Source organism: Ahaetulla prasina, chromosome 4 (genome assembly GCF_028640845.1).
Source record: "Ahaetulla prasina isolate Xishuangbanna chromosome 4, ASM2864084v1, whole genome shotgun sequence".
Taxonomy (NCBI): domain Eukaryota; kingdom Metazoa; phylum Chordata; class Lepidosauria; order Squamata; family Colubridae; genus Ahaetulla; species Ahaetulla prasina.
In genome coordinates this window covers 138354626-138381212 of record NC_080542.1, presented here as the reverse complement: position 1 = coordinate 138381212, position 26587 = coordinate 138354626, and the positions used below count along the sequence as shown (strand labels likewise).

The following is a 26587-nucleotide window of genomic DNA, read 5'->3' as shown; positions in this document are numbered from 1 at the left end:
ATGTAGAGAGCATTGCAATCTTCTCATTGTTCCCACCACCCATCTCCTTCCACTTATGACTGTATGACTGTAACTTTGTTGCTGGCAATCCTTATGATTTATATTGATATATTGACCATCAATTGTGTTGTAAATGTCGTACCTTGATGAACGTATCTTTTCTTTTATGTACACTGAGACCATATGCACCAAAGACAAATTCCTTGTGTGTCCAATCACACTTGGCCAATAAAAAATTCTATTCTATTCTATTCTATTCTATTCTATTCTATAATATCATTTTTTATTGGCCAAGTGTGATTGGACACACAAGGAATTTGTCTTGGTCCATATTAATTTATGATTATGATTAATTTGATTAGTTTTATTTTTATTAGAATGTATGACACTCACGCATTTTTTGATTTGACATTTTTATTTTTTTTTAAAAAAAGCTGGGGAAAAAAATCTGGCCTGCAAACACCCAGACGACCCCTAGATGGCTGCAAAGAGGCAGAATCCAGAACTCTTCCCTGGATTCCCTCAGGTGCTACCTGGCAGCCTTCCTTGCGTGAGGCCTCCAGGGGGGCTCCGCCCAAGTGCCCCCTCCCTCAGGGAGGGAGCGCGCGAGACAGTGAGAGGACAGGAATGTGCCTGCGCGTGTCCGTCTCTCTCTCTCTCTCTCTCTCTCTCTCTCTTTCTTTTTCGCGCGTGCGCGCGCGCGCTCACCTCAAAGAGACTCGTCGGGCCTTCCGGGCCTGGTGTGAATCTCGTCGCTTAGCAACCTTGGTGAGCGTTCGAGCCGGGCCGCAGCAGCAGCCTCCGCCAAAAGGGAAAGAAAGCGTCTATCTGCAGCGAAGGGAACCGAGTGTTTCTGGCTCCCGAAGGCAGAGAAGGACGCCTTCGGAATAATATTAGCTCCCGAAGCGCCTGAGGTGGCGGCAAGTGCTTTGTGGGAGGGAGGGGGCGCGAAGAAAGCGGAAGAAGTGCAAGGGATATATATCTATTATTAGAGCAGGGGTCTCCAACCTTAGCAACTTTTGACCTGTGGACTTCAACTCCCATAATTCCTCAGCCGGCTTTGCCGGCTGAGGAATTCTGGGAGTTGAAGTCCACAAGTCTTAATGTTGCCAAGGTTGGAGACCCCTGTTATAGAGGAGTGTTTTGTTTTGTTTTTTTTCAAACTTGGCCACTTTGGGATGCGTGGACTTCAACTCCCAGAATTCCTCAGCAGGGAAATTTTGGGAGTTGAAGTCCACACATCTTAAAATTGGCCATGATGCCTTCAGGGTTGGGATTGGGGAGTTTTCATATCCCACCACCCCTTCTTTTGGGTAGGGTTGGAGAGTCCCACCACCCCTTCTTTTGGATGGGATTGGAGAGTCCCACCACCCCTTCTTTTGGGTGGGATTGGAGGGTCCCACCACCCCTTCTTTTGGGTGGGATTGGAGAGTTTTCATATCCAAGGTAGTAAAGACTGGGGGCAACTCTATGCCCTCATGTTCTTCAAATCCTCCACCAACAGTGGCTGGTGTTGGAGTTGCAATCCCCAATGTCTGAATTCCCAAATTCCTTGGGAAGGACTCAATAGGCAGACAAAAATTGTCAAATCAGTCTGACCGTCTGGCTGACTGGGACAAATCATAGTATCTTTAATAAAGAAAAGTCTATTTCCTTCTAGACTAGAATAAAAAATTTTTAAATTGGCCAAGTGTGATTGGACACACAAGGAATTTGTCTTTGGTGCATACGCTCTCAGTGTACATAAAAAGAAAAGATACCTTCGTCAAGAACAAGGGGGGAATAAGTGCACCCGTGTGCCTACCATCCCTGTCCTAATATTCCTTTTTTTACTTACTCTTTTCATGTATCAAAACTATGTTTATACCTTTATTTTTTGTCTTATATATGATTGACTAAATAAATAAATTCTAAGATACAACACTTAATGATAGTCATAGGGTACAAATAAGCAATCGGGAAACAAACAAAAAAAAGAACAGTTTTTTCCCGAAGGCCATCACTCTGCTAAACAAATAATTCCCTCAACACTGTCAGACTATTTACTGAATCTGCACTACTATTAATCGTTTCATAGTTCCCATCACCAATCTCTTTCCACTTATGACTGTATGACTATAACTTGTTGCTGGCAATCCTTATGATTTATATTGACATCATCAATTGTGTTGTAAATATTGCACCTTGATGAACGTAACTTTTCTTTTATGTACACTGAGAGCATATGCACCAAGACAAATTCCTTGTGTGTCCAATCACACTTGGCCAATAAAAAAAAAATCAATATAAATCGTAAAGATACAAGCAAACAAAGTTACAGTCATACAGTCATAAGTGGAAGGAGATTGGTGATGGGAACGATGAGAAGATTAATAGTAGTGCAGATTTAGTCAATAGTTTGACAGTGTTGAAGGAATTATTTGTTATATAGATAGTCCTCGACTTACAACCACAATTGAGTCCCAAATTTATCTTGCTAACTGAGACATTCGTTAACTGAGTTTTGTCCCATTTTATGACCTTTCTTAACACATTCTTTGTTAAGTGAATCAAAGCGGTTGCTAAGTTAATTATATGCTTGTTAAGTGAACCTGGCTTTCCCATTGACTTTGTTTGTCAGAAGGTCACAAAAGGTGATCACATAACCCCAGAACACTGCAACCATCATTAATGTGAGTCAGTTGCCAACTATCTGAATTTTGATCATGTGACCATGAGGATGCTGCAACGGTCATAAGTGTGAAAAATGATCATAAGTCACTTTTTTCAGTGATGTAGTAACTTTGAACGGTCACTAAATGAACTGTTGTAAGTCAAGGACTACCTGTACTTTTTTTTGTCCAAATCAATAACAAGTATAAACTCAGAATTGGACCTCTCTCACAAGAACATTTACATTACTGTAATAGGCCACTAAGAACATATGTCAAAGTATAAGATATAGGTCAGGGGTGAAATTCACTTACGTTTCCCTACCAGTTTACAAATGTGCACACGTCATTGTCTGTGCATGCGCAAAGCCTTCTGACCATGCACAGAGGCTTAAATCATCCCAAAAAAGCGATGTCATGACATCCGCGCTGGTGGGCAGAGCCTCCCACAGCCGCCATTTCTGGTTCGCCCGAGCCAGATAGAACCGGCTGAATTTCACCCCTGATATAGGTAGTCCTCAACTTGCAACCACATATTTGGTGACTGTTATCAGATTGAACGTAAAACTGTATGCAGATAGTCTTCAATTTAGAATCATTTGTTCAGAGACCATTCCAATTTACAACAGCATAAAAAGTGACTTATGACCTTTTCACTTATGACCTTTTCATACTTAGGACCATTGCAGCATTTCTATGGTCATATGATCAAAATTCGAGCCCTTGGCAATTGGTGTGTATTTATAACAGTTGTACTGTCCCGGGGTCATATGATCACATTTGTGACCTCAGCCAGCTTCCAACAAGCAAAGTAAATGGAGGAAGCCAGACTCAATTGCCACATGATTCTCTTAACAACTGTGGCAAAAAAGGTCTTAAAATGGGGCAAAGCTCACTTAACAACTGCCTTGCTTAGCAATAGAAATTTGGGGCTAAATCAAGGACTATTTGCAAACACGAACCGTATATTTTAATTACCATGCTATTTACAATATTCAGTGTTTTTATTTGGTGTTTTTTTTTTGTTTGCTTGTTTTTAGGGTTGTACTAATTTGGTAGTGCAACAGGACCTCTTTGTATACTGGAGATAAAGAAATTATCACTGCCTCCTGTTCCATGATGCAGAAGAAATATTTTAAGGTGCACGGATCTTCTCATTGTAAAACACATGCTAAGAAAGAGCTTTGAAAATAAAAGCTTTATAAATAGGCCGATTTAATGCATATAAAATATTATCTACTGCTATAATTGTTTTAATGTGCAGTTGCTTTGGAAGGGAGAAGTAGCCTTAGGTTTTATTTTTAATTACACTGAAACAAAATATGTTTAGGCATGTCAAACTTTTATAGTTCATAATGAGTTTATTGCACACAATAATTATGGGTTCAGTAATTAAAAGTTTAAAATTGCTGCTATTTTATTTAATATAAATGATAAATCAAAGATTTCTTTTTGCCTTTATATAAGTTGAAGTGGGATGTGTCAAATATCAATCTTATGTTTCATATTGTGGTAATTGTATATTAGTAAGACTTCAAACATGGGAGTTGTATGGGCATAAAGGTTCTGTCAAGCTAAAAAAATCATTGGCTAAAGGCTGAATTTCTTTTGTTGTTTAATGTGCTGTACATATCATTCATATATAACAGTAATTTATAAAAAATAATTATGAAACTTTGTTTTAGGGGAGTTCCTACAAACCAGAGTCTGTAGCACTTACTGCTGTGGCATTACAAGATCATATTTTACATGATCTTCAACTGCAAAATCTTTCATTAGCAGATCCTTTAAAGTCAAAGACATGGAGTAAGATAAATAAATACAGACCTGTGAACAAAGAGAAAATCAGAGCAGTTATAGATACTGGATTGAAAAAAACAAACAAACAGCCAAACAACCAAAATAACCCACAAAACGAAGATCCAGAGAAAGAATATGTTCTTGATCCAAATCCTCAGCCTCTGACTTTAGGTAAAACCTTAATTTTCCAGTCTGTTCTTGTTTGATTTTAATAAATGTTTAATGCCTCTTGGGTATGGAAGGATTTGGTGGCATATAAATTTAATAAATAAGTAAATAATCATTTATATTATAATAAATAGATACTTTTTTCCATATGGCACAATAGCATCACAATTTGTTTGAAGAGTTGCTTGTTTTTACAAGCAGTTTTCTCTGCTTTCCTATTCAGCTTCTATTTGCAGCAGATAAATATTTCTTGGAAAGTTACAAGCAGCGGGAAAAACAGCAATTACTGTATTTCTTCTTTGCCTAAACATTTTGGATTCAGAGTTTTTCTATCTGTGAGCATCATATAAAAGCAATTCATATAACTTATTTTGGATGAGGACACGTGTGAACTGGGTAAAAAAATCACTAACTGATTTTAAATGATTAGACAAAATAACATTAACATCATTTACGTTACAGACACTGCTGCTGACAGTGTCATTGATATCACATTCTCTCTTTGCATTCATAAAGAGAAATCTGAGAAATGATAGGAATAGATTGCATTAAATAATCCCTGAAGCTATCAAAAGCTACTCAATCTATCCTAAATAAAAGGTAATGCCATCAAGTTAAGGAGAATTGCTTAGAGAATGAATATTTTCTTTGCCCCGATACCTCTTGATATGTATATGTTAAATTGATTTTCACTGTGATCAATAGCAAAAGATTTTACTTTAGTGCTAGCACAAATATTTTTATCATTAGGAAGGAAAGTCTTCATACAGAAAGAAGCGAGCCTACCACCCAGTGAAACTACATTAGCACCATCTAGAGTTGCCTTCTACTATAATTGGGATACATACTTGGGCAACTGTTGCTTTTACAAAAAAAGAAAAATTAATTTACTAGACTGGGCATAGTTTTTTATTTTAAAAAAAACTCTTCACCTTTAACTGCCCTTTGCTCAAAAATTTACAATTTGTGTTTTTGTAATGATTTGGGAGCAAATCCATGAATAATGCCTGTAGCTAAACACCCAGCTTCAAATCAAGAAACAAGAAACTTACTGTATTATATTATTATAATAAAGGAGATGGATGCATAGGCTTCCTGCCTGGGGAAACAGGAGGTGCACGGCAACGTATTATACTGTCATGAGATAATAGCATTACATGGTCTGACTAATAACTAGGAAGAGCTACCAAGCTGCTACTTTTTTTAAATTTTGCTTACAAGAGTTTTCATCCTTTAAAATCACTAGCAAAGATCTTTTCGGAGCTAGTTTGATGTAATGGTTGAGACTCAGGATAGAAATTAGAAGATGATATATTACTGTCCTTCCTTGGGCAAAAAGCCATCTGCTTAAGACACATACACACACACACACACACACACACACACACACACACACGCTTGGGCCAAAACCCCTCTCTCAGTCTTGGAAGAAGGCAAGGGCAAATCATTATGCAAAACATTCAAAAAAACCAACTATAGGAACTTGTTAATCTAGGAGTCGAGATTGATTTGAAGGCAAATAGACACAAAAAGAAATGAACTGAGTCAGGCAACACTTTATGGCATGGTCAAGGCTACCATCTCATCCCAACTTGATTGGCCTGCCGCTCACTCCAGCAGAAGAGACACGCTGGGTCCACCAAAGAATTTCGGCAGGCAGGGTCCAGGAGATGAGCCTTTTCTGCCATGGCTCCCACCCTTTGGAACAACATGCCCCTTGAGATGACATCTGCTCCCACTCTCTTGGCCTTCCAGAGGGGCCTGAAAACCTGTCTCTGCTACCTGGCTTGGGCCCTCCTGAGGGCATCCCACTCTGGACTTCGTTAGAAAATTAGAATCCCATCTCTACCCCATTTATATAATAGTCCATTTTTATCCTGTTTTTGTTGTTGTTGTTAATTTTAAAGTTTTAATTTTAATGCTTAACATTTCTAATGATTTAATTGTTTTATAACATTTTAAGACTCTCAGGGTTGCTTGATAGTGAGCTGGGTGGCATATAAATTTAATAAATAAATTGTCTCCTTCTGCCTCCTGTTTTGCCTCCCATCCATACTGCTTTTTAAAAGAAGAATGGACAGGAGGCAGGAGGAGACAATTTATTCGTTAAATAAATAAATTTATTTTTTCTAAAAAGCAATGTGTTTCTGCTTCAAGATTTGAAAGCCCAGTTCTGCAGTCATATAAATAGTTAGGCAGATGTAGAAAATATATTTCTGTATAGGTATGCTAATGCACATTGGTATGTTAATTTGATAATTTAACTGTTCGCCTATGACTACAAACTGGAATGTTTGATAGGCACTGAGGAGAACAAGATGGAGCTGCTGGGAGTTGTAGTTCAACCACATTCAAATATTCACAGATTTCCCAGCTGTTCGAATACATCATTGCAGAGCATTTAAGAACTATTAAAATCTGATCAATCTTAAGAAAGATTTATGAACGTGCTTTAAAAAATGCTTTGTTTAACTATTTTTATAATAAATCTACTTGTTCATTGAGTGATTATTTTAAATTTAAGCCACATCTATTCAGATAGATAAACTCTTGGTTTCTGGGAAAATTAAAATGACCAAATTAGTATTTGTCTTAAAAAATACTATATTATGAAGTAGTTTCCGTGCTGAAATAGGCAAATAAAAAAATTAAGTAATAAAATAGGGATTGAAATCTAGGAAATAAGATATTAGGGTGGCCTGTTTAATTGGTTTGTTTTGGGTTTTGCTCATTATCACCCAGCCCTGCAAACATTCTTTCGGATAGAAACCCCAGTGTGGAATCCAGAAGTCTTGGTTGCCCGAGAAAAATGTGACATACCTGTCAAATTCCTCTGTCATATGGCACATCTGCTTACTTGAACAAGGGGGAGCTTAAGTAAATTTAGTTCTGATTCTGTACAGCGTATTGTGCATTCGTACCTGGAAGTATCCATTTTACACTATGAAATGTCTTTCTAAGCAGATATGCAGAGGATTTCACCATTGATGAAATAGAAGGTTATGTTAATATACTATGCATGTATGAAATATGGATGTTAGGTGTATATGTTCTAGATATGGCTAGTTCTTTTTCTGTCAGCAGTGATTCTTGACAATTATTTACAAGAAAAAAATAAAAAATAAATAAATAATTGCCCTTAAGAACCCTCCTGTCAGATTTCATTCTTTCCATAATAAACCATCCCCAAAAGCTGTAATTAATGAAATTATTGTTATTAAGTTACTTTCATTGAACTTAACAACATTTAGATTTATAATTAAATATGAGCTGGAAAGTTATTAATTCAATTCAAAGAGCATTACTAGCCATAAAAATGCTTATGTTTCCGTAGAAATATTAAATACGCACTACAACATAGATCCTATAATTGAAATAAATTAAGAGTCAATTTCATTTGCTGGACTTTACCTGCAGCTCAGAAATTTGGGTTGGTGGAGCTTCCTGCCATGCCACTAACTCTAGACGATTGGGAATATGTGAAGCAACGATCCATAAAGCAAGGAGATTCTGTTCAACCTTGTGCTATATGCAAAGAAGAATTTGCCCTTCAGCCACAGGTATTTTATCTACCTCTTAATATTATCGAATAGCGATAGAGCTCAACTTACGACTGGCTGCTTAACAACCAGTTCCAAGATGGCCAAGAACTCTCCTCCGCTCCAATCCTTTCATCACATCTTGATAGCTTCTCCAGTCATGTGGCCACCATTCACAACATTTTTAATAGAATTAGCATTTACTTCTGGTTTCTGGTGAACCTTCATAGCGAGCAATTGGTTTCATCATGTTTGCCTAACAACCATGGTGTTCATTTAGTAACCTACTAAACTCCTCTGAATACAGCAAAATACCTTATGCCACCAGACTTGAAATCCTGGGTTTAGAAAACTTAGAACTCTGTCGCCTTCAACAGGACCTGTGTTTAACACACAGAATCATCTATTGCAATGTCCTTCCTGTTGAAGACTACTTCAGCTTCAATACAAGAGTAAACAATAGATTTAAACTTAATGTTAACCGCTTCAATCTTGATTGCAGAAAATATAACTTCTGTAACAGAGTTATTAACGCTTGGACCTCACTACCTGTCTCTGTGGTCTCTTCTTAAAATCCCCAAAAGCTGTAATTAATGAAATTATTGTTATTAAGTTACTTTCATTGAACTTAACAACATTTAGATTTATAATTAAATATGAGCTGGAAAGTTATTAATTCAATTCAAAGAGCATTACTAGCCATAAAAATGCTTATGTTTCCGTAGAAATATTAAATCCTTTTCTAACATAGATCCTATAATTGAAATAAATTAAGAGTCAATTTCATTTGCTGGACTTTACCTGCAGCTCAGAAATTTGGGTTGGTGGAGCTTCCTGCCATGCCACTAACTCTAGACGATTGGGAATATGTGAAGCAACGATCCATAAAGCAAGGAGATTCTGTTCAACCTTGTGCTATATGCAAAGAAGAATTTGCCCTTCAGCCACAGGTATTTTATCTACCTCTTAATATTATCGAATAGCGATAGAGCTCAACTTACGACTGGCTGCTTAACAACCAGTTCCAAGATGGCCAAGAACTCTCCTCCGCTCCAATCCTTTCATCACATCTTGATAGCTTCTCCAGTCATGTGGCCACCATTCACAACATTTTTAATAGAATTAGCATTTACTTCTGGTTTCTGGTGAACCTTCATAGCGAGCAATTGGTTTCATCATGTTTGCCTAACAACCATGGTGTTCATTTAGTAACCTACTAAACTCCTCTGAATACAGCAAAATACCTTATGCCACCAGACTTGAAATCCTGGGTTTAGAAAACTTAGAACTCTGTCGCCTTCAACAGGACCTGTGTTTAACACACAGAATCATCTATTGCAATGTCCTTCCTGTTGAAGACTACTTCAGCTTCAATACAAGAGTAAACAATAGATTTAAACTTAATGTTAACCGCTTCAATCTTGATTGCAGAAAATATAACTTCTGTAACAGAGTTATTAACGCTTGGACCTCACTACCTGTCTCTGTGGTCTCTTCTTAAAATCCCCAAAGCTTTAACCAAAAACTGTCTACCATTGACCTCACCCCATTCCTAAGAGGACTATAAGGGGCATGCATAAGAGCACAAAAGTGCCTACCGTTCCTGTCCTATTGTTTCCTTTCATTATATCCAATTAATATAGTTATTACATATTTATGCTTATATATGTGCTTATATTTATATAGTTACTTTCATGCTTATGCTTATATATACTGTTGTGACAAAATAAATAAATTAAATAAATAAATAAACCTCACCACTCAATTGCTGCAATAAAGGTAATTTCAAGTACATTCATGTGTTGACCCACTTAACCATCATGACTTATAACCATAATTGTACACTCAATTACAAATGTAAGTTGGGGACCCCCCGTCTATCTAGTGGAACTGGAAATGCTGCAATTTTCAACTTAGAAGAGATGTTTTCAGGTATATAAGGGCACCTATGTAGCACCTGCCTGCCAGACATTAAAGCAGCTGCTGCTGTTTACAGTTTCCTCACCAAAGCCACAAAATTCCAGATTGAATCCAAAGCATCTCATAGTCCTGGAATCTGGTGAAACACACAAAAGAATTACTGTTGGGGAAAAATGAAATAAATTAACTTGTGTTTTAGTCATGTGGAGTTGGTGGGGAGGATAGTTATGTGAGTTGCTAATGTTCAGAGAACCTTAGATGTTCCTTTACCATGAATATGACATAATTTCTCTTCTCTAAAAAGCAAATAATCAGCAGCCGCCTTTCCACTTTTTAAAGATTATTTTGTGTAGTTGTCAGAGATAAGGACTTCAAGGTCCATCTGTTCTAGGAAGAAGGTGATCTCAGGTATTCCTAGTATTCAGTGGTGGGTTGCTACCAGTTCTCCCCGGATCAGGCGAACTAGTAGCAGCAGTGGCGGACGTCTCTGAACATGTGCAGAAGCGTCACACGCGCCTACGAGTGAACTGGTAGCGAACGAAATTGAAACCCACTACGGCTTCACCTTAAGGATTCACCTTATTGAGGTGAATCAATAAGGTCTTTTTTTTTTTTAATTTGCATTTATATCCCGCCCTTCTCCAAAGACTCAGGGCGGCTTACACTGTGTTAAGCAATAGTCTTCATCCATTTGTATATTATATACAAAGTCAACTTATTGCCCCCAACAATCTGGGTCCTCATTTTACCTACCTTATAAAGGATGGAAGGCTGAGTCAACCTTGGGCCTGGTGGGGCTTGAACCTGCAGTAATTGCAAGCAGCTGCTGCCCTTGGTTTTCAGGGTGCCAGCTAGTGTCTTTTCCCGAAGCATTTTAACAATCATTGGGGGGAAATCCCGCAGTGCTTACATATAAAATGTAATAAAAATGTAGATAATGTAATTAATACTAATATGTTCTTTCTGCAATAAAAGCTACTTTTTATTGTGCATTTGGTAATAATAGTCAGAATGGAGTGGATTCCTGGATAAATTGAAATCTCAAAATGGTTTTATTTTTTCTGACAGGTGTTGCTCTCTTGTTCTCATGTATTTCACAGAGTAAGTAAACCTCTTTATCAATTAATAGCAAATATGTATATCCTGTCAGTCTTCTAAGTTGCAAATTATGGAACTAATTATAATGTGAAATTTTATGTGTAAGAATAAATCTGTTGTTGCTTTTAATTGTGTAATTGTGTAATTTTAGGATATTGCTTTGAGACTATATTTTATCTTAAACAGTATGACTGCATATGGAACAACCCTGCAAAACTCAGAGAGAAAAACGGTTCATTAGATAAATTAAAAATAATCACAGATCACAAAGAATACCTGATATGTCAATCAACTCTTTAGCTGGTAATGTCGATGAGACCTGGAAGCTTTGGGGATGTTTGGCAATCTGTCTTTTGGGTGGGAGCTCATCCTTTTACATGCAGGTCTGCATTTCAAAGGACAAAAGTAGAAATAATCACTTTATATAAATATGCACCCAAAAAGTTCAGTTACGGTGATGGACATGAAAGCTTTTCTATCTGGCTGTCCCAAACGTGCTTTTTCAAGAGGCAACTGGACTTCCTTGTTTTTCTTTGAAAACATTTCGCTTCTCATCCAGGAAGCTTCTTCAGCTCTGACATCTTCAAAGAAAAACCAGAAAGTCCAGTTGCTTCTTGAAAAAGCACCTTTGTGACAACCATGACCTGGATGACTGAGAATCTCCATAGACATTTTGTATCCAGACCTAGCACTGAAATTTGTAATTTTATAATTAATCGGAATAAGCAGCTTGCAAACTTAAGGGTGGCTCTATTCACACAATGCATTTAATGGTAAGGCAAAGGTAAAGGTTCCCCTCGCACATACGCGCTAGTTGTTGCCGACTCTAGGGGGCGGTGCTCATCTCCGTTACAAAGCCGAAGAGCCAGCGCTGTCTGACGACGTCTCCGTGGTCATGTGGCCGGCATGACTAAATGCCAAAGGCACACGGAACGCTGTTACCTTCCCACCAAAGGTGGCCCCTATTTTTCTACTTGCATTTTTTACGTGCTTTCGAAACTGCTAGGTTGGCAGAAGCTGGGACAAGTCACGGGAGCTCACCCCATTACACAGCAGCACTAGGGATTCGAACCACTGAGCTGCCGACCTTTCAATCGACAAGCTCAATGTACTAGCCCCTGAGCCATCACGTCCCTTAATTTAATGGTATCAAGGGGATATTAGCTGTTTCAGTCAGTCAATGCTAGGGTCAGAGAGTCAATCTGATTTAGGCATCTAGTATACTAAAGTTGCTTGGATCTACTCTGGATTGATGTGGCTGGGCAGGTCTTATAGAAGTGACTACGCCACAATGTTGGAAAGAGCTTCACCTGTTAGTACAGAGAAGTGGAGAGATCCTTAGGTTAGTTGTCATCTGGATTCTGGATTCAAATGTTCCCCGATTGAGCAAGTCGTCCTCTGAGGTAGCCATGGTTGGAACCATGAAGTGGCAAACGCCTCTTTTTAAGAGGCAGTGGTTACAACTACTTTGAAAGAGACACAGGTCCAGCCCTGTGTCGTTCTCATATTTGGATTCAGCAGTGTTGGATAACCTTTGTCCAATCTCTAACCTTCCACTTTCGGGGAAGGTTGTTGAAAATACGGAAAATACGGTCAAAGGGCTCTGGGGAATACGGATTATATGGATCTTTTTCAATCAGGTTTCATGCCAGGTTACAATACAAAGACAGCACTGGTTGTGCTTGTGTTTGTGACCTCTGGACTCCTAGCCACAAAATGCCAGATGCGGGGGATATATCCATCCATCTTTATCCTCCTGGATGTCTTAGCATCTTCTTTTGATACCATCAGTCATGATATCCTTCTTGATCAATTTAGTATTGGTGGGAGTGCTCTTTTACAATAATTTTTCTTCCTCTAGGACTTCCTCTAGAACTATCTCAGTGCTGATGGGAGAAGGGGTTTTAGCTTCTGTGTGAAGCTTCTGTGTGAGATGTCTCAAGATTCTTTTCTCTTTCTCTCTCTCTCTCTCTCTCTCTCTCTCTCTCTCTCTCTCCCTCTCTCTTCCTTTTTCCCCTTCCTTCTTATTTAACATCTACATAAAACCACTGGATAAGGATATCCAGTGGCTCAGGGTAAAATATTAGTATATTATCATAGATCTCCACCCCTGCCTGGGCAAGTAATAGTGTTGAGATACTGATCAAGTGCCTGGAGGGAAGAACAGGCTGTAACTCAGCTCTACTAAGATAGAGTAGCTTGGGATTTAGGCTTCCTTGGATCTGGAGATTTTTCATTGTTAACTCTCAACAATTTCCACAAGCTGAATTGATGCAAAATTTAGGAGTTCTCCTGAACTCAAAGTTCTTGTTTGAAGAGCTGGTGGCAGCTCTAGCTAGGAGGAACTTTTGCTTAAATCCATTTTATGTCCATTCCTGGATGAGGAGTGTCTTCTCGCTTAGTCATTTCCGAACTGGATTTCTTAAATGTGCTTAACATGGAGCTGCTCTTTAAAAATATTTCAACTGCTTCAGGATACTGTGGCGTTCAGTTTGGATGCACCAAGTTTGACCAAATTACATCTTTTGGATGCAATTTGACATGTTGCTCATCCCTTTAAAGCCATTTATGGCACATGACCAGATTAATTGCAGAACCACTTGATCTCCTCTGGACCTCTGCTCACCCACCAGATCCAACCAGTGTGTTTCAATGATATTAAAGAATATCATTAGGGATGATGGAGATGTGGGACATCTGCCCTATGGAACAGCCACCCCATATGAAATCTAGATGCCCCAATTTTTCTGACTTTCTGAAAGGTTGCTAGCTGGGCTCCATATACTATAGGCACGGTTTATACAGCTAAGCTTGTTATAAAGTGCCTTGATTATTGTATTATGACTGTTTTAATATGAAGGTTTTGGTTTTCTTTTTAGATACTTTATTATATCATTTTTATTAATCTCTGTTATCTGTCCAGAATTTATATGTAAGATAGGTGGCCATATAAATTTTCTAAATTTTCTAAAACAATCATATCCACAAATAGCTTCACAATTATTAGTGTTGAACTAACTTTTATGCATCTATGCATGTAAAGATAAACAAGAATGTTAAACCTGCTGTCTTCCTTTTAGCATAAAAATGAAGCCTAAGAACAGACTTACCATATTAGTTATTTTTGAAGTTCATCCCTCCACACACACACACACAGAGCCAGTGGAACAGGTTGCTACGTGGAAATGTTTAATTTTTCTTTGTTAGTGTTCTTCAAATAGTGATTGGATGGTCATCCACCTGAGACACTTTGTGCACCAAATTTGGGATAATATTAGATGACCTCTAAGATGCCTTCCATGATGCCATTGTCTTTCCTGAACCTACAAACTCTGGACACATAACTTTGCATTGATAGCCATAAATCTTGGAGAGGAGCAAACTAAATTCAAACACTTAGAACCAATATTAATTTTTTCCAGGCATGCCTGAAAGCTTTCGAAAGATTTGCAGCTAAAAAGAGTTGTCCAATGTGTAGAAAGACCCAGTATCAAACACGAGTCATTCACGATGGAGCCCGCCTTTTTAAAATAAAATGTGCTACGAGGTAAGAATGACTGGTAAATAACAAAGTTAATAGAATAGAATAGAATAGAATAGAATAGAATAGAATAGAATAGAATAGAATAATTTTTTTTATTGGTCAAGGGTGATTGGACACCCAAGGAATTTGTCTTTGGTGCATATGTTTCCAAAGTGATTTGGGCTAGAGCAAGTAACACGTCAGTATTTTTTCACATATCTAGGAAATACTTAACTGTAGTGTAAAGAATGTAAAGAATGTAAATTAGTGTAAAGAATGTTTGAAATAAAATAAAATATGTACGTCAGCATTGGGCCATCTATTCTACTAACAGGTGCTATGTTGCCAATGTACAGGCAGTCCTTGATTTACAATGATTCATTTAGTTACCTTTCAAAGTTATGACACTGAAAAAAGTGACTTCTGATCATTTTCATATTTATGAAAAGTGACTTATGGCCATTGCAGTTTCCCATGGTCATGTGGGCAAAATTCAGACACTTGGCAACTGGCATGTATGTATGATGGTGGCAGTGTCCTAGAATCACACGATCATCTTTTACAACCTTCTTCTACGTGCAAAGTCAATGGGAAAGCCAGATTCACTTAACCATGTGACTAACTTAATAACTTCAGTGATTCACATAACAACTGTGGCAAGAAAGATCATAAAATGGAGAAAAACTCAATTAACTATGTCGCTTAGCAATGGAAATTTGGAGCTCAGTTGTGATCGTAAGTCAAGGACTATTTTGTACTCAGCTAGAGAGTGGCAAATTATATGACACCAATTGTGCAGAGCAAATTTATTGAAAACTTACTCTTTGAGGCAATAATCTCTGCTGAAAGAGATCATACTTTTTCCTTCATTCTTGCTTGCCAAAAGTGGAAGCAGCCATAAAAACAATATTCTAGTTTTGAAACTGTTTACATTGTAGTTTCAGTTTCATGTTGTGTTGTGTTGTGTTGTGATGTGATGTGATGTTACATTATTATATTCAAAGACTCTTTTTTATGCCGCAGAATTCAAGCTTTTTGGAGGGGACATATTGTTAGAAAGTGGTATAAAAATCTGAGAAAAACAGTACCCCCCAATGATGTGAGATTAAGAAAAAAATTCTTCGAAGAAAAGGTAGGAAATTTTCACATTTCAAAATAGATTAGAATTCTTTATTGGCCAAGTGTGATTGGACACACAAGAAATTTGTCTTTAGTGCATACGTTCTCAGTGTACATAAAAAGAAAAGATCCACTCGTCAAGAATCATAAGGTACAACACTTAATGATAGTCACAGGGTACAAATAAGCAATATTCAAAATATATTACAATGCTAAAAGTCAAAACAAATTCAATTGCTGATCAAATCCGCAATCCGAACAAAATGGCCTGACTTTGTTCACATCTGGATCCAAACATCTAAGAATGGATGTTTCAGTTTGGCAGTGGTCTACCCCCAAATGGTAGTTCCACGAATAGCATGGTTGAAGGTGTCTCTAGAAGAAAGGCTAGTTTCCTTCTCCCTCCACCCCAGAGGTGGGTTTCACTTACCTTTGCTACCGGTTCACCCACGTGCCCTATCTGCACATGCGCAGATCGTACTTGATGATGTCCAGGCGGGTGGGTGGAGCCGTCACTGCTACCAATTCGCCCAGTAGTGAAACCAGTAGCAACCCACCCCTGCTCCATCCCCATGCTTAGACTAAAGCAAAAGGATCTACTAAGCTTTTAGTGCAGGGGTGTCAAACTCAAGACCCAGGGGCCAGATCCTGCCCGTGATCTGGTTAGATCTGGCCCATGAGGCTGCCCTAGAAATAGCGAAGGACTGGTCCCTGGCACCTCAGCCCTGGCCCAGATCAGCCAGGCATTGATCTAAAACTTGGTGTCGGCCATCTGGGCTGGAACGCAGTCAGCTTTAGATCTGCAGGGCTGCCATGGAGTTAGCGAGGGGCCGCTGCCGCTCTCTGGGCACGCGCTGGAGACAGTAGATCTCCCAAGCTCCATCCAGGTCACAAGCCCCCCCCTCCCCCAATATCAGCAACGTAGAGCTGGCCACAACCACTCCAACCACGACCACCTGTCGGCTGCGTCCAGCCAGCCACAACCACTCCAGCCATGCCCAGCCCCAGGGTCAACCACAACCCTGATGCAGCCCTCAATGAAATCGAGTTTGATACCCCTGTTTTAGAGCCTTGAAAATATCAAGGAAAGTATATACAGTAGAACCTCTGGTCATGAATGCTTCTGACCACAACCAAATCAGGTTCCGACCAAAAAATGCACAAAATTTTAGAATCTGGTCACGAACACATACTCAGGTGGTGATCAAACACTCCCTCGGAAGAGTAAAAAGTGAAAAGACATGCACAGGAATCAAAAGTCTTTCTCTCTTCTTCTCCCAACCCAGTTGCCTTGAAAAGGAGCCTTTTCATGCCTGCAAAGGAAAAAAAAACACTTTCTCAGTCTCCGAGACCATCTCTGTTAATAATGTGACTCCTGTCCATTTTTGAACCGGTTTCTTTATTTGTCCTCAAGATGGTCAAGCCTAAATCTAGCTGGATGAGGTATTGCTGTTTGCCCTTTAGTAGACCTGAGTCTCTTAATTTTGCCTTATTTATTTGTCGCTTTGGTAGACTATTGCAGTTTCATCAGTTTACAAGATAAAATACCAAGTAAACAATATACAATTAGTGCACCCAGTTAAAAGATAAGTACGCTGATGAAGAAGTGTAGAATATTAATTAAATTCATTAAATTAAATTCATTCATTCATTAATTAAATTAAATTAAATTAAATTACATTAAACTCATTTTTAACCTAGCCAAGATTGTATCATGACCCAAGCATCCTCTGGAAAGGTTCTGTTTTGCTCTGTTTCTGCAAAGCTGTCATAGCTGTCTAGATAAAACAACTTACTTCTAATTGTTACAGTCAACCAACGTGAACTGATCTTGGGAGCAAAAGCGATTAATTTTATTGCGATTCAATTTTGAGTAAACATGCATTGGTCCATCTGGTTTATAGATTGTATGAAACCCTCCAAGGTTTCTGAAATATAAGTTTATTTTCTCAAAGGACAGCACAAAGCACTCAGGGTTGCCTCTACTTTTTTTTTTAAGTATTCACTGATAAGAAGTATATAGCAAGGGTCAAGTTTTGGGACAGATAAATTCTTAAATTAGGTCCTGTGAGTTATCATTGTTGAATCACTAAATTGCTTTATTACATAAATCAGTTAGAACTCTTGCTAATTTAGATCAAAGGAAGTAGGAAAAGTTATTCTGAGCAATCCATGCTAATTTTTAACACTAACGTCCACAGAGAATGAAATGCTGCTGAATTTCCCTGGGTTAGATAACAAACCTCTTTGATTGTTAGCTATAAACGGTGCTTGTATATGTCATCTAATTGAGCCCAGAAATTTATTGCTATAATTAAATCTTTTCAAATGCATTCCATTATCTTCACTGCAGCTAAAAAAAGGCAGCTATTGTTGCTTGAAACAAGGTATATTATTTATAAAATGGCACTGCTCACTCTTTCCTCACCATGTGACTCTTACCCAAAGTTTTTAATTTAAATCTCACCAAACAACATAATGGCCTAGGAGTTTGTTTAGCCATTTGACTTCCTTTATCACATAGAGATGGCAAACATTCTGTTGCTAACTTGATGTGGCTCCAGGCAGCAAGCTAAGAGGATATTAAACTAGTAAAAGCTTATCAACTGATTCATTGATACGCTGTAAATTCCAGGCTTTTCATTTTACTTTTAAGTCAACACATTAGTAAGCAATTTGCTGACATCAAGATGGATTGCTTTAAAACAGCTCCCCTTGGCAGACAAAGTTCATTTTGATGCTTTTGTGTGCATCTTTATTTAATCATGTTCTTGGGCGTCACCTAAAACCTGTGACTGATGGTGCTTTACATACAGCAAAAAATATTTAGAATGCCTCCACTGTCATATGGTTTATGTTGAAAAGCACAGAGGTGACAAAGGAAAGCACTGAATTTGGATAGGGAATCATTTCAGAATAGACATTTTCATGGAAAGTAAAATTTCTCCCTTTTAAAATCGCAAGCGCTCTTTATACTTATTAATTATTTTTTTAAAAGAAAAAATAAATGGTTTTAATGTCTGTTGCCTCTCCTTCACATTGGTGTGGGGAGGAACATGCAGGTAGAAAATTATGTGTATGTGAGTCTTAAACCTACAAGTTTTAAAACAAAAAGCGTGTTGTACTTATTCTTAACTATACAACACACACCCATGTCTAGAATTTAAGCAAAGAAACAAAAAACAAATCAGAGGAGAAGAAATTAAGGATTACTCTAACTTTGCTTTCTACAAATGTTTCAATTTCTTTATCTCACCTGAAAAAGTAAAAAGGAAAGGAGAATGCTGCAAAGCCAGTTCCCCTACTTTAAACACAGACATCCTATTGCTGCTGCATGATACGATATCAGAACACACACAATTCAGTAGTGCTCAGAAATGATAAACAACAATAAAAGTCATGAAAGAACTCTAGAGTATTATTTCCCTGATGAAGAAATAGCTTTAGAAAAGGGTAAGCTGCACAGCCTTTATCACATCCAAGTGAGTCACATATTAATACTAAATACAGGTAGTTCTCGACTTACAACAGTTCATTTAATAATCATTCAAAGTTACAGTGGCACTGAAAAAAAGTGACTTATGACCATTTTTCACATTTATGACCTTTGCAGCATTCCCATCATGCTCATATGATTTACATTTGGATGATTGACAATTGACTCACATTTATGATGGTTGCCATGTCCCATTTTGCTATTTTCTGACAAGCAAATTCAATGGGAAGCCAGATTCACTTAACAACTGTGTTACTAATTTAAGAACTGCAGTGATTTGCTTAACAAATGACGCAAGAAAAGTCATAAAATGGAGCAAACTCACTTAACAACTTTACAGGACTACTTGCAATTCCAACAGAAACCAAAACTTTCCCAAAGACTTTATTACAGAGTACATGGGGTTGCAAAACTTGGAAAAAAATGAAGTGCAGGATCCCATCCAAGGTTGGTATGGAAGCTCCAAATAAATCTTTGTGATAGTCCTGGATCAGAATAACTATCTTCCATTTATATCGCAGCTTCCATCAAGAGCTTAAGACAGAGGTGTTTAGTTTAGTTTTAGTTTAGTTTAGTTTAGTTTAGTTTTATTAGATTTTTATACCGCCCTTCTCCCGAAGGACTCAGGGCGGTGTACAGCCGAAATAAAATACAGAGTATATACAATTAAAAGAAGTTAAAAGAAACTATTAATAAATGGCCGATAATTTAAAAATTTAAAAAATTTACAAATGTTTAAAATCTCTAAAACCCCAATTTAAAATCACTATTTATGCCAGTCCTGCTTGAATAAATAAGTATGTTTTTAGCTCACGACGGAAGGTCCGAAGATCAGGAACTTGACGAGGTGTCAAACTCGTGGCCCACAGGCCAGATGCGTCACGCACTGGCCACACCCAGTTTAGTGATGATGGGGAAAGTCGTGATACATCACATGACACTGCCATGATGACACAAGTTTGACACCCCTGGCTTAAGGTAACTACCACATCAGAAAAACTTACCCATCACAACAATTGGTTGAGATATTTTTTGAGTCAAACAAGTTTGTTACAAGAGGAAGTTGAGGCCATTGTACAGCTCATTCTTGATAAATATACAATGTGCAGATATTTGAAAAGGATGCTAATAAAATATTTAGTACATAAAAAAATTACTGGTTTCAAAACACTGGGTACGACAGAGCATTGAAGCTGCATCCTTTTTTTTTTAGTGTATGCAATGTGTACAACACACATCAAAACCAACCAAGTCTTTACTTGGGTGATAATAGCATCATAATGATCCAATTCTCACAGTGCACTCCAGGGGTCTCCAACCATGGCAACTTAAGCCTGGAGGACTTCAACTCCCAGAATTCCCCAGCCAGCTGGCTGGGGAATTCTGGGAGTTGAAGTCCTCCAGGCTTAAAGTTGCCAAGGTTGGAGAGCTCTGCACTAAACCATAATATGGTTAATTTGGTTTATGGGTTTAAAATTTATAGCTGAAGCTGGGCAATCATGTGTTTACAATAAAAGAGAATGCACATAGCTCAGGATTGAACTGGGCACACTAAAGTTACCTAGAAGGGTAATAATAAGACATCCCCTGATAATAAGCTCAATCAGGCTTTTGAGTGCATGGCAATAAGGCCAAGTGCTTATTTCAGGGTTCAAAAAAATATAAGAAAGGGTCTTATTTTCAGGAAAACATGAGTAGAATAACTGGTATAATCCAACACTCAATATAAAATCAATTTTTCATATTTTTATTTTTAAAAAAATTATAGGGGGGAAATTGGACTTATGCACGCATCTTTGAGAATGCTTGTTTTTTGCAACCCTTTAAGTCTGAAAACTCATACACTTCATCCTTTCCTTCATATTGAATTTTATAGAATCCATATATATAAATTTAAAAACTGATTTAACATCCATAAACATGGCAATTTTGTGTATCTTAAGCTAAAGTTGTGGACCTAGTCATGAGTATTTTTAGTTTATCCACATGGAAATAAACAAAGCCATATGGCAACAATTCTAGCAATTTATCTTACAGAGATATTGTAATTAATCTGAATTAATGTCCTTGTTAAGGAAATACCTGTTCAAGTTGTGCTGAACTCTTACAGTGACTTTTTAAATTGTTTAATCTCTAAATTTAAATTACGTAACATGCTACACATTCTTTTTTTCGAGAAGAACGCCTATAGCTGCATTTAATATTTACTGCATCTGTAGAGCGGCATAGTACACGCTGTGCTGTTTACATGTAATCTATACCATTTAAGTGAAACGACTGATCTTAAAGCAGGTAATTAAAAATGATCTTCTTTTTGAGATACTTGGTAATAATTTTGAATAATTTGAAGGATCAAAAAAAATGAGAGTTGGCATTCTTTTCATGCTGCAGATTTAGGTCTCATTTCCATATACTCCAAGGATTCAACCCTATAGGTCAAAGATCAGGGATCAACCAACTGAATAAATGGGCACAGTGTATGGACCAGTATTATTTTTGTGCTCATGCAAGATATTAGGAATCCAAAGCAATCTATTTATTTTAATTCCAATTCAGTATTTATGTGCTAATCTAGCACCCAAAAAATATGCAGGAGACCCATGAAAACCACAGTATTTCCTAATATTGAAAATATGCTTAGAATTTAACCCTACAAAGTGCATTTTGAAACAACCTCACAAAACATCTGCCTTCACATGACCTAGCTTGCAGGGAGAAATTGACAAGAGCTGGGGAAGAAATGTACACTGGAATAACAAGAAATGAAAGAGAGAGGATCACATAAATACCCAAAATGAAGAAAAGTCTATTATATCTGACTGAATTAGGTTTAATTCTCAGAGAGGAGCCACCAAAATCAGTACAGAAGGTTTTAATGAGTTCCGTTAATTATGTTAGTTTTATTCTCACTGTGGCAGAATCTGATACTATCATTTGTTTAGATGTTTACGATATTCTTGCTGATAATTTTTAAAACTATCCCAACATGAGATCTGCTATAGAATCGATATAGATCCACAGAATCAAGCAAATGATGTAGCTTGATTTCTGTGTCCACTCTCAAAATCCAAATGTAGAATGGGGAACAGATCGTCCTCAACTTACAACAGTTCATTTAGTGATTGTTCGAAGTTACAATGGCACTGAAAAAAGTGACTTCCGACTGTTTTTCACACTTACGGCCATTGCACTATCCTCATGGTCACATGATCAAATTTTGGATGCTTGGCCACTGAATTTGTCCTGGGGTCATGTGATCATCTTTTGTAACCTGATAAGCAAAGTCAATGGGTAAACCAGATAAACCTAACAATCCATGTTACTAACTTAACAGCTGTGCTGATTCACTTAATAACTGTGGCAAGAAAGGTTGTAAAATGGGGCAAAATACCTCACTTAGCAACAGAAATTTTGGGATCAATTGTGGTCATAAATCAAGGACTACCTGCAGGCCAAAGAAATAGTGAGCCAGTTTAATAGGCCTCAAGATACTTGGGGGAAAGAATAAAATGGAGAAATGAGTATTGAAGCAGCCTGTGTCAAGTACCCCAAATGTGTCTTCCACTACCCAACAAATGAGAGGGATATTTAGAGTAAAAAAGCATGAATTATAATCTGTTGAAAAGCTCCACTTGTTAAGATATTAATGCAATTTAACTCGATACTTAATTTAGAACTTCAAAAAGGCTTGTTTCATTGTACTATTGTTCCCTGGGTTTGATGCAGAAATGAAAGCAATTGCTGTGCAGTTTTCTAGAGGCTTGCTTTACAATCTCTAACATCAGATACAGTAAATAATTTCGGGGGAGTTTCGCTTCGCTTTCGCTTGTTGACACTCTCCCATGTGTATGCAAACACACACACACACACACAGAGGGTTCTTATTAGATTTGTTTCACTTGAGCCACAAAAAAATCTTTAGAATCCTACAAAAGTAATATATTTTGATAAAATGCTACATGGACCCCCTCTCTCTCCTTTTTTAACTCATTAATTGTAAAAATGTTTGTCTCATCTTCCAGCTAACTGAGATTTGCCAGCGATTACTGAAATCCTATGATACTTGTATTGATGAATTCTTCTGTGAGATAGATTCCACTGTAGCTGCAAGTCATGAAGTATTTCAGCAACTAGAGGAAAAGTTGGGCCCAGAGATACATGATGTTGAATGGGAAAAAATTCAGATTCAGGTTGGTTTCTGAGTAAGCAAATAACCAAACTCTCAGAGAGCACCAAGTAAAATATTATGGGATTCTAACTGTGGTTGTTAAGTACAATATCGTGTGATTACAACTTGCAACTTCCTGCCAGCTTCTCCACTGGCTTCGTTTGTTGGAAGGGGCTGTGGGGGTTGCAGGCCATGATCATGTGTCCATGAGATGCTGCAACCAATGTAAACGTGCATGGGTTGCCAAATTCCCAAATTCTGATAGAGATAGATAGTTATGGCCACAATTTCTGGAACTGATTGTAAGACTAGCACCATACTAGTCATTGCTGAATGAGCATTTTGGTAAGCAAGGACTACCTGTATGTTACTGTATATACATGGCATGGGCCCACTTCGCTCTTACAAGAAGTCTGTGGTCTGAAGACCCACAAACGATTATTAACATAAGTTTGTGGCTGAATCTGGAGTTAAGACTAATGCTGTTTCTGACTCAAGTCTACCGCTCCTTCCATTAAATCACATTTGTATATAATGCTGGATATTTTGCTTGGTTAACAAAGACAGTTGTTGATTCTTGCCATATAACCCAATTCAACTTTAGCAGCAAAGATGTGATTTTACCTTACTTCGCTATGTTATATTTGCTGTTCAGCTTTAATACTTTAATGGCCAAGAATTAAAACTAAACCACGGGTGTCAAACTTGATTTCATTGAGGGCCGCATCAGGATTGTTTGACCTCCGGGGGGCCAGTGTGGGTGTGACCACGGTGGGCGTGGCCAGCTTGATGTCACTCATGTCAGGGGCACCTGTGGTGGCCCACAAGCTCAATTTTTGGCTGTGATGGCTTCCTGCAGCCATCTGCAAGTGAAAATGGAGCTAGGGAGGACCGCCCATAGCCCTCCCCAGCTACATTTTCGCTGGCAGTGGCACCGCGGGCCAGTCCTTTGTTGTTTCCAGGGCAGCCCGCAGGCCAGATCTAAGCACCTCCTGGGCCGCTCCAGCTCCTGGGCCTTGAGTTTGACACCCCTGTTGTAAACTGTAAAACTGTATTTGTATATAAAATACTTTGTTTTTGAACAAACGAAGCCATTTGAATTACTGTAACCAGAATCAATCATCCCAAAGTATAAAAGACATAATAAATTCATATTCATAGAAGCAGCTTTGGTGCGTCGCACAGCACTGCATTCTCTTGACCTTCCCAACCATTTTTGTTTTAGGCTTTCCGACAAGATATTGCCGATTGTCCCATTTGCATTATGCCGCTCATGCAGCCAGCTCAACTTCAGGATGGGCTTTTCCTGGATGGCTATCAGTCATGTCCCCGTCAGACAGCGCTGCTCTCCTGTTCTCACATGTTCCATAGTACCTGTCTTCAAGCATTTGAAGAGTTTTCTTTAGGAGAAAGACCTATCTGCCCTTTATGCCGTTCCTGTTATCAGAAGAAAATTCTCAGCTAACGTTTAATGATTTAACATAAAATTATGAATATATTTGTAAGAAACCTTAGCAGAAATAATTTATCTAAAGTGTTTTAATTGGATTTCAGCGAGAGGGAGTACAAAAGTTAATTTTTTTTTCCTGATGGGTGCACGTGTGTGAAAACCTAGGAAGTGCTACCCCTAGAGATATTCCAGCCATTCAGGTGGGATTCCAGTTCTTTTCCGTGTCCCTTCCACTGGATGTTTGCATGCATGGATAGTCCCACAGGTGACAGTGGATTGTCAGAAAGAGAGAAAAGCTCCAAATCCCTGGAGAAACTTGGAGAATCAACTGCAAGAAAACATTTCATCATCAAGTTTTAAGCTAAACTGAACCTCTAATATTTCTTTCTCAGTTTGGCAGGCTTCTATCGACTAAAGCAAGAACTCTGTAGGTACCTATTAGTCAAAGGCACCTATACCAGAAAGAGTAATTGATGCATTGTATAATGCTTTGCAAAGCTTTGCAATTCTGGCTAGTTTCCTGATGGGAAATCATTTTTGGGTGACCCATGTTCTTCATCTTGATGTTTGTAGCTATAGACATAGTACATGTCTCTACGAGCCAGAAATAAGATTTTTACATAAAGTTCTTGAGTGTATCACTGAACCCCTCTGCTCACTGTATGTTTTAATGCATTGTTTTAGGAAGTGGGAAGAGATGTTCCTCTTTATTCTGTGCGACAGTCAAAGGACACAGCTGGTAATGGGCAAAAGAACCAATTTTGGAAGTAAAAATAGGACTCTTCTCCTAGATGTCAGGAAGGGCTTTTTTGAACGTTCTTGTAGACCTTTCTAAGGGGAGTACAGTGAGATCATATTTCAAGATGGGGATAGGATTAATTAACTGAAGAAACCACTAACTTATTTGGGGTGGAGATGCTTTGCCTGGAGCTCAGCTTTTTTTTTTTTCTCAATACTTGCAAGATTCTATAATCCCGATACTTGTTCAGGCTAAGGCAAAAATTGCATTAGTACAGCTGAAGAACGCTCTTCACAAAATGTCTCAATAACAAAGAGTACCCCGTTCTCACATGGGTTTTGTTCAGTCCATTTATGCCTGAGATAGGCAATATGCTTTCTTTGATCAGGGGTTTGAGGATAATCTGTTAGAAGCTGCGTGCCACACTGGTGAATGAAGCTGAAGCTGAATGGGATTGCCTGTTTCCCCCCCCCCGCCCCCCAAAAACCCTTTTCTCTCTTTGGTATCTGCTTCTCTGCACACTCTTGTATCTCCTCCCCACCCCACATTCTTCTGTGTCAGCAAAAGGAGATAGATTACTGTTTCCTGAGGCCCAGGTTGATTGTAGAAAAAATGTATTTATTAAAGTTGGGAAATTAGGTAGAGAGATGCATATGATCTTGTGACTGGTACATAATTACCTAGCTCTAATTTAAACAGAAGAGTTTTAGAAGTGGTAAGATTTTAGGGACATTGTTAATGTACCCAAAGACCTCACTTATGCCGAAAGGATTAATATTTTACAAAACCAGTAACCCAAGTTTCTTTGAAGAACTTTATCAAATACTGTAGATCAGCAAAGAAAAATACTGTTTCGATATAAATAGAATACCTGTGAATTGGGACATGGAAGCTTTATTACTTAATGCTTTGTTAA

General features: G+C 38.1%; 1 protein-coding gene across 1 annotated transcript; it reads left to right on the top strand.

Annotated features, from left to right (window-relative positions):
* The first annotated feature begins 478 nt into the window (after window positions 1-478).
* RNF32 (ring finger protein 32) lies at window positions 479-26119 on the top strand. Its single transcript, XM_058182763.1, has 8 exons — window positions 479-550; window positions 4337-4622; window positions 8037-8179; window positions 11147-11179; window positions 14599-14723; window positions 15723-15831; window positions 23337-23504; window positions 24708-26119. Exons 1-8 carry the CDS (start codon window positions 479-481, stop codon window positions 24945-24947), a joined length of 1176 nt encoding a protein of 391 aa, XP_058038746.1. The 3' UTR covers window positions 24948-26119.
* Window positions 26120-26587: the final 468 nt, after the last annotated feature.

What these genes read in the sequence shown, in the direction of transcription:
- RNF32 (XM_058182763.1), top strand. Translation starts at nt 479, where the DNA reads ATGGCTGCAAAGAGGCAGAATCCAGAACTCTTCCCTGGATTCCCTCAG. An exon ending in AAAATAAAATGTGCTACGAG is followed by an intron (nt 14,724 to 15,722) that starts GTAAGAATGACT and finishes TTTATGCCGCAG; the next exon opens with AATTCAAGCTTTTTGGAGGG. An exon ending in AAAAATTCTTCGAAGAAAAG is followed by an intron (nt 15,832 to 23,336) that starts GTAGGAAATTTT and finishes CTCATCTTCCAG; the next exon opens with CTAACTGAGATTTGCCAGCG.